General features: G+C 35.9%; 1 protein-coding gene across 1 annotated transcript in view; it reads right to left on the reverse strand.

The window, feature by feature from the left end:
- The window catches only part of sec31b (SEC31 homolog B, COPII coat complex component), a 27377-nt gene that overhangs the window by 3807 nt on the left and 15023 nt on the right, over positions 1 to 8547 (reverse strand). Inside the window, exons 15-22 of the mRNA XM_016521603.1 lie at positions 8060 to 8183; positions 7809 to 7987; positions 6608 to 6734; positions 6295 to 6440; positions 5778 to 5951; positions 4691 to 4822; positions 2130 to 2259; positions 291 to 590 (exon numbers count right to left, since the gene is read on the reverse strand). Of these exons, the coding sequence (XP_016377089.1) occupies positions 291 to 590; positions 2130 to 2259; positions 4691 to 4822; positions 5778 to 5951; positions 6295 to 6440; positions 6608 to 6734; positions 7809 to 7987; positions 8060 to 8183 (1312 nt within the window). The remainder of the gene's footprint in view (positions 1 to 290; positions 591 to 2129; positions 2260 to 4690; positions 4823 to 5777; positions 5952 to 6294; positions 6441 to 6607; positions 6735 to 7808; positions 7988 to 8059; positions 8184 to 8547) is intronic.

Consider the following 8547-nt stretch of genomic DNA (forward strand, 5'->3'; position numbering starts at 1 on the left):
GATCACAGAAATAAATTACAGTTTAACAGATATTCACATAGAAAACAGCTGTTTGACATTATAATAATATTTCACAATTTTACTTTTATAAAAATGAATTTATTTATAAATATTTTTTAATATTTAAGATTTCTTTAATATAAAAATATTTTATATAAATATTAAATTTTTTAAAAATCAGTCATTTATTTTATTGTATTTTTGATCAAATAAATGCAGCTTTGGTGAACACTCTCACACTCACACACACACAGTCACACACACACACACACAGTCGCTCTCTCACTCACACATCTTAGACGCTGGTGCTCCGGGGCCGCCCTGAGGATACCCGGCTCCGAGAGGAGGATAGGCCCCGCCGGGAGGAGGCGCAGGAGCCTGTGTGTGAGGAGCGGCTGGAAACAAGGGCACAGGGTCGCCTGGCAGAGACGTGGGCGATATGAACCCTGGGGGCATCATGGGACCCGGTGGAGAGGAGGGCGGCACCGAGGGACCCGCCAGGCTGGAGGAGGGCATCGACGGGCCGGACATGAAACCCACCGGAGCTCCAAGAGGACCGGACTGAGCAAACGGCTGAGACGGAGCAAACCCTGCAGGAATGAATCATTACAGACCGACGGTTGAAGAGCATCCACATACTTTTCATGGCTAATAATACACTGTTGTTTGGTGTATAGCTGGGTGATATGGCCAAAAATATTATTACAATTGCACAGACACTATTGGAAGAGAGTTGAACTGGATGATGACATCACTGAATCATCAATGAACTGACTTTAGCTGAAAAATGACTCTGTTATTATCTTCTTGCAACATTGACAAACTATTTTCCTGTTTGACTCTGTAAAGCTGCTTTGACACAGCCAGTATTGTATAAAGCGCTATACAAATGAATGTGACTTGACTTGACAATATTTTTTCCATATCATACGATATCAATATTTATAACGATATTCATCAATGGGGAAGGAAATGCGGAAATGCTTCCACATGTTCGTTAGACATTGAGATTGAATGTAAACATCACTTAAGTAGCTGCTTTTTAAATTTACTTTTGAATTCTAAATTATTAAATTTAATGTAAATGTAATTCTAAATTAATTTACTTTTAAATTCTAAATTCTGTTTTCTGTAAATTTTTTCTTGATTCTGTTTTATGATTTAATATCAATTTATCATCACAATGGTGTCTAATGAAATGAATTAATAAACTTGCATGTTGATAACATGTTTTTAGCATGATTAGCATGTTGCTAGCCTGTTTTTAGCATGATTAGCATGTTTCTATCATGATCAGCATTGTTAATGCTAACAGGTGTTATCATTATTTACAAAGTTTGTTAGCATAGTGTTAACATTATTAACATGTTGCTTGCATGTTGATAACATGTTTAGCATATCGTTAACATGTTGCTAGCATGTTTTTAGCATTATTAGCATGTTTCTATCATGATCAGCAAGGTGTTAGCATTATTTACAAAGTTTGTTAGCATGTTGTTAACATTATTAACGTTGCTAACATGATAAGCATGTTGCTTGCATGTTGATAACATGTTTAACATTTTGTTAACATGTTGCTAGCATGTTTTAAACATCATTAGCATGGTTCTATCATGATCAGCATGGTGTTAACATTATTTACAAAGTTTGTTAGCATGGTGTTAGCATTATTAGCATGTTGCTTGCATGTTGCTAATGTGTTTCTAACATGATTAGCATATTAGATAGATTTTATTTACAAATATTGCATGCACGAATCATATTACTGTAAATGTCAAAAAACCCTGAATTATAGTATAGCCTGTTTAGCCTGTAGCCTGTTTTTAGCATGATTAACACGTCGTTAGCATTTTGCTAGCATGGAGACTAGAGTAATAATGCTGAAAATGCAGCTTTGATCACAGGAATAAATTACATTTTAACAGATATCCACATAGAAAACAGCTGTTTTAGATTGTAAAAATATTTCACAATTTTGTACTGTATTTTTGATCAAATAAATGCCGCCTTGGTGAGCAGAAGAGACTTCTTTGAAGAATCTTCCCGACCCCAAACGTTTGAACAGCAGTGTGCATATCAGCATTTGAATGATTGGTGTGTATTGTGAGTCTGATTTGATTGACAGGTACCCGGAGCTGTGGCAGGGTGTTGTGGGTAGGCGGGTCTCAGGCCCGGCTGTGACGCTCCAGCAGAATCGGGACGTGGTTGAGGAGTGAAGAGACGGGGCATCTGAGGAAAAGCTGCGGCCGCGTACGGCCCCTGAACACACATTACAACACATGCCTAAAATAACTACTGGATTACAGGTTAACCTCATCACAAGCATGATGATGTGAACTCAAGATAGAGCCATTGCCAGTTATTACAGTGCTACTAAAACTACTAACAGTTTTAAATAAAGCTGAAATCAAATCAGGGCTTGCAAAATCGCTAGCCCGACGTCCCGGAGCTATTGTGTTTTCCAGTCGGGCTACCAAAATGTATCAGCGCCCTGCCCGACGGGCTATCTTGAACAGTGATATAAAATTCCTTCTTTGATTTGCGATGTTCACTAGCTTGTAGGGGTAAAACAGATCATAGTTGATCGTTTGCACGTGTTTCTAAGTCTTGCCGATTTAAACATTCAAGTGTTTTAAACCATTCACGTGTATTCGGAGCTGCGCGCACTCATTCAAAGCGCACACAGAGAGCCGCGTTTCAGACAATGCGCGTACACAGAATTGATTCCTCTTTCGCGTATCCTTGCATATGAATGAACACATACACACAAATGTCTCGGCAAGCATTCTCGTAAACACAGTCGGTTATGTCTTAAGTGAATGTAAACAGTGGAGAAAGAAATCTCAAGTGCATCATTATATTGGATCCGTGCATTCGGTCTTAAAGGGGCAGCAGCCTACAAACACCTGCTGTTCCATAAGCGCCACCTGCTGTCAGAGAGTGACATTTGCGTCTCATTCACAAAGCTAAAATCAGACCATTCTGTTTTTGCTTCAAATTTCGAAATTATACAATCTAATTGCAATCAATCTACATAACATGTACTTAGCATCTTTGTTTGGATCGTGATTAAAATGCAATGGTTGCCTCTGATTTTAAATGGAAAAAGCACAGCCAAAGCCTTAGTTTGTTTATATGAAGATATTTATTTTATTTGTATTATTTAATTATTTGATTTGATTAAAAATTTTAAGTTAGTTTTATTATTTGACATATTTCAATTTCACAAAGAAATGTGCAGCATTTTGTTGGAGAAATAATAAAAGGACACCTTTTCATTTATAATTTGTCTTAAATCTAATTTTGTTAAAAAGAAATTGTATTGTGAAAACAGTATCGTGAATCGTATCGTATCGTGAGTGAATCGTTACATCCCTATATGCTACTAGTTTTTGCTGTTGTATCAAAGAAGTATTCTGTTATTTAAATAATAAAGAACCATATTTTTTTTTTGCTCATCTGCAAAATGACCCGATGTGTTATGATAATGCAATATGATCCGAGCCGTGGGTTTTGTGATCCGTTGCACCCCGACTCTCTTGACTTGTTATTTGAAGAAAAAAAGCAATCAATTAAGTTTTTAATCATGCTGATTTGTCCGCAGTGAATTTCAGCCGATGTCTTTTTTTTTTAATATTCGGGCTACTTAAATTCATTTTGGGCTACCAAAATCTGAAGAATGTCTACCAGCGATTTTGAAATTTTGCGAGCCCTGAAAATAAAACATAAATGTGACCCTGGAGCACAAAACCAGTCACAAGTGTCAATTTTTCTGAAATTGAGATTTATGCATCATCTGAAAGCTGAATAAATAATCTTTCCATTGATGTATGGTTTGTTAGGATAGAACAATATTTGGCCGAAATACAACTATTTGAAAATCTGGAATCTGAGGGTGCAAAAAAAATCTAAATATTGAGAAAATCATCTTTAAAGTTGTCCAAATGAAGTTCTTAGCAATGCATATTACTAATCAAAAATTAAGTTTTGATATATTTACGGTAGGAAATTTACTAAATATCTTCATGGAACATGATCTTTACTTAATTTCCTAATGATTTTTGGCATAAAAGAAAAATCTATAATTTTGACCCATACAATGTATTTTTGGCTATTGCTACAAATATACCCCAGCGACTTAAGACTGCTTTTGTGCTCCAGGGTCACATATGAAAAACTATCATAAAAAAATTTAAATGACAATTAGAAATGATGCATTGGGAACTAACTGAAATATATTAGTTTAAGATGAAGTACTAAAATTGCCAAAATTAAACAAACAAAAATAAAGCTAAATAGAAATATTATACATTTTTAAACTATAACCTTACTGTGTTTCAACACAAACTCCCTAAAGACAGCAAACACTTGTAACATGCAGATGACGCATGAGAATGCACTGTAAATCAGACGAGACGAGATGCCCCTGTGCAAACACACACTGTACGCAAGCCTCGTCTTTCACAATATTCAATAGATGCGCAATTTCATCAAGGCCATGAGGAAACAAATAATGTTTGCTGATCATCAGCAGACGGCGTGCACTTCTTCATCACAGAGAGCGTCTCACCTGTGTGTGTGTGTGTGTGCTGCAGGAGTGTGTGTGTGTGTGTGTGTGTGTGTGAGCTGCATCTCACCTGTGTGTGTGCTGCAGGAGTGTGTGTGTGTGTGTGTGAGTGCTGTGTCTCACCTGTGTGTGTGCTGCAGGAGTATGTGTGTTTGCCGGTGCTTTAGCGCCTCCTGCTGGCGCAGACGGCTGCGGTCTCTGCAGGATCTCACCCTTAGCGTGTGACAGTCGCTCTCTCAACATCTGAACACCAGCCTAAACCACACAAACACACACATACAGAACACACTTACCAAACACATCACTCACCACAACTCCTGTACAACACACAGAACAGACTGGCACATTTCTGAAAAAAACATGAATACATATTTTTATTTTATTAATTTATAAATTTTAAAACAGCAATAATACTACCGTACTGTTAAATACAATTTGAGTATTTAAAAATTCTAATAATGATTATTATTATTAATTATTTACACACATCATTTTACTAGATTATAAATTATAAAAATTAAATAAAAAATATATTACTATAGCACTAATATTATTTTATTTTATTAACTTATATAAAAATAAAGAAATAGATTACTATAGCAATAATATTGCATTTTAATAATAATAATAAACAATAATTATTTAATCACTTAAATATTTTTATTTTATTAAATTATAAAAATTAAAACAGCAATAATTCTACTATACTGTATTATTAATTATTAATAATAATACAATTAAAAAAATTAAATCAATAAAGAAATATATTACTATTGCAATAATAATATTGCACTCTAAAATTAAAATTAGTATTTAAATTAGAAATAATTTTCATTATTTCTTCAAATATTTGTATTTTATTAAATAATAAAAAATAAAACCGCAATAATTCTATTGTACTGTAAAATAAAAACTAAGCATTTAATAATAATAATTAAATTTAAATTAATAATAATAATAATTTTACCAAACAATACAAAAAATATAATACTAATTTATTTTGGTGGAAGACCAAACCAAATTCTATTGTTGACAACAGTTGGCTCATAAGTGCTTCTTCCTAATACATGTTTCAGAGGACAGCTGATGCGTGTTGTGTTACCAACAGTATAAGCGACTCAAACTCACAACACATGCAGACGTTGAAAATCATGAGCTGCTCACCTGTAAGTTTCACTGTTACTATGTAAATGTGTATTAGTGTGTGCACCTGGTCTGGGCTGTCAGGCAGGTAGCGGAGCGCTGAAGTCAAGCTGCCCTGTGATGCCAGGATGCTGGAGTACTGGATGAGCTTCTCGGTCAGCGCTGAGCTCTGAACACAAACCTCGCCGCTACGCAGACGCTCGATCGACTTCCGCAGGATCATCACCTTCTCCACCAGATCCTGCAGACGCACGTGAACACAGACGTCAGTGCACGACAGCATTCACTCAATATAAGCGTGAAAGAGTGCGTGTGTGTGACCTCCAGCGCCAGCGGAGAAGAACAGTCTCTCTGTGACGTCCAGCACTCCACCAGACGCTCGATGTTCCCCGAGCAGATGAAGCACAGACAGGCCTGCAGACAGTGCTTCTCTGTGCCTTCAGCCTGCAGACGTTGGCATAAAAGAAAAATCGATCATTCTGACTCATACAATGTATTGTTGGCTATTGCTACAAATATACCCCAGCGACTTAAGACTGATTTTGTGCTCCAGGGTCGCATACAAAAGAGTGAGTGTGTGTGACCTCCAGCTCCAGCGGAGAAGAACAGTCTCTCTGTGACGTCCAGCACTCCACCAGACGCTCGATGTTCCCCGAGCAGATGAAGCACAGACAGGCCTGCAGACAGTGCTTCTCTGTGCCTTCAGCCTGCAGACGAGCACCCAGAGTATCTACACACACACACACACACACACAGAGCTGTCAATCACTCCAGACTCTGAGCTCTGATTGGACGAGCTGCATTCAGCGCTCTTATACTCTATACTGATGCAGAAGTGTGTTTGTCAGCAGCAGCAGACTAATCAAGAGACTGTGGTTAGACTCGTGATGCTCTCACCGCAGAGAGGAGCGAACGCCTCGGGGTTAGCGTAGGTCAGCAGAGCCGCTAGCGCCTCCTTCCAGTTATCCAGCTCACAGCTCTGGACGATATCACGCCAGTTCTGTGTCACCACTGACGAGATCAGCTGACGGGGAAAAACAACTCCTAAATACAGCCTTTCCACTTCCCCAATAATAAGAAAGATAATAGTGAAAAGAATACTGAGACTAATAATAATGATATTATTAAAAATAATCATAATAATTACTCATAATAAATAAGACTAATAATAAAAAGAAAAATAACAATACTAATAAAAGCAAGAACAACAACAATAATTTAATAGTATTTTAATAATAATAATATTATTATTATAAAAATAACAATAATTATTATACTTAAAATATAAATTATAAATTATAAAAAGGCTAATAATGACAAGAAAATGAATACTACAACAATAATTATTATTTAATAATATTTTAAGAATTTAATTGAATTTTTATTAGCATTATTATTGTTTTAAATATTATTGTTGTTATTACTAATATTAGTAGTAGTATTCTTATTATATTGTTGTTGTTGTTATTTGTCAACTTATTATTAACTGAATTATTATTTTTTGTTATTAGTCATCTTTTTATAATCAATAATAATAATTATTAGAAGACTAATAAGAAAACTAACAACATAAATAACTTTATAATACTTTAATAATAATAACTATTATTACAACTATTGTTATTAATATTAATTTAGTATTCTACATAGTATTGTTATTAACAATATTGATATTACTATATTAATTAATATTATTGTTGTTATTATTAGTAGAAGTAGTACTAGCATTCTTATTATATTGGTCGTTTTATTATTATTATTATATTATCAATAATAATAAGACTAACAAGACTTATAAGAATAATTAGAAGAATATTAACAATAAAAATTTTATTAAAATACTTTAATAATAATTAATAAGTAGTACTGTAGTAGTGATAATATTCTTATTATTGCTATTATTATTATTATTAGTTGCCAACTTACAATTATTTTAATTATTATTATTGTTGTATTTTTATTATTATTACTATTAATAATATTTTAGTAAGACAACCAACAAATAAACAAACAAATAAATAACAGCTACAGTAGAGATGTTAAGACTGATATAGTTTCCACTAATGAATCCCGTATAGATGCAGTCGTTAGCGGTTACCATGGAGACGCTGTTGGTCTGTCGGTGGAGGTAGTGTTGCTGGGTCTTCTTCAGTAGCTCCTCCCCTCCGCTGATTGACAGGAGGATGGCTTCGGCGAAACGGCCGTCGTTCAAGCACAGATCCACCGCAGCCTCGAAGTTCCCCACCAACAGAGCCTGATTGATCAGACCGTCTGTATCTGCTCAACACAGCACCACATTCATATCTGAACATCAGTATCATAACACGCGTGTCATTCAGAGACGCTCACCTGAGGACACGGGGATCTGGAAGGGCTCTCGGTCTTTCTCTTTCTTTGGTAGCTGACTGAAGAAATCAGCTGGAGACTCGCGGCCGGACGAACCGTCTGCAGCGCTGCCTGACTCCTCCACTCTCTGATTGGATGAGAAACATCAGGAACGATAAAGCATGAGATCTCCAGCAGGCATGCATTAATTTAAAGCACAGCTGATACACACTAGGGTTGTGACGGTGAGGAAATTTCCCACCGGTTAATCGACGTGTGACAACACCAGTAATACCGGTATCACCGCGGGGGCGTTCCCTCTTTTCCTCACTTTCCTTCGCTTTTAAATAGCGGCGTGCGCATTTTACTTTCACTTTCAAATAGCGGCAATTCGGCGTAAAGCAATTGTTCGTTTTTAGTTTGTTTCAATTTTCCATCTTTTCCTCGCTTTCCTTCGCTTTTAAATAGCTTAAAAGCGCCGTGCGCATTTTACTTTCACTTTCGAATTAGCG

The sequence above is a fragment of the Sinocyclocheilus rhinocerous genome, unplaced genomic scaffold (genome assembly GCF_001515625.1).
Source record: "Sinocyclocheilus rhinocerous isolate Xijiao unplaced genomic scaffold, SAMN03320098_v1.1 scaffold852, whole genome shotgun sequence".
NCBI lineage: Eukaryota > Metazoa > Chordata > Actinopteri > Cypriniformes > Cyprinidae > Sinocyclocheilus > Sinocyclocheilus rhinocerous.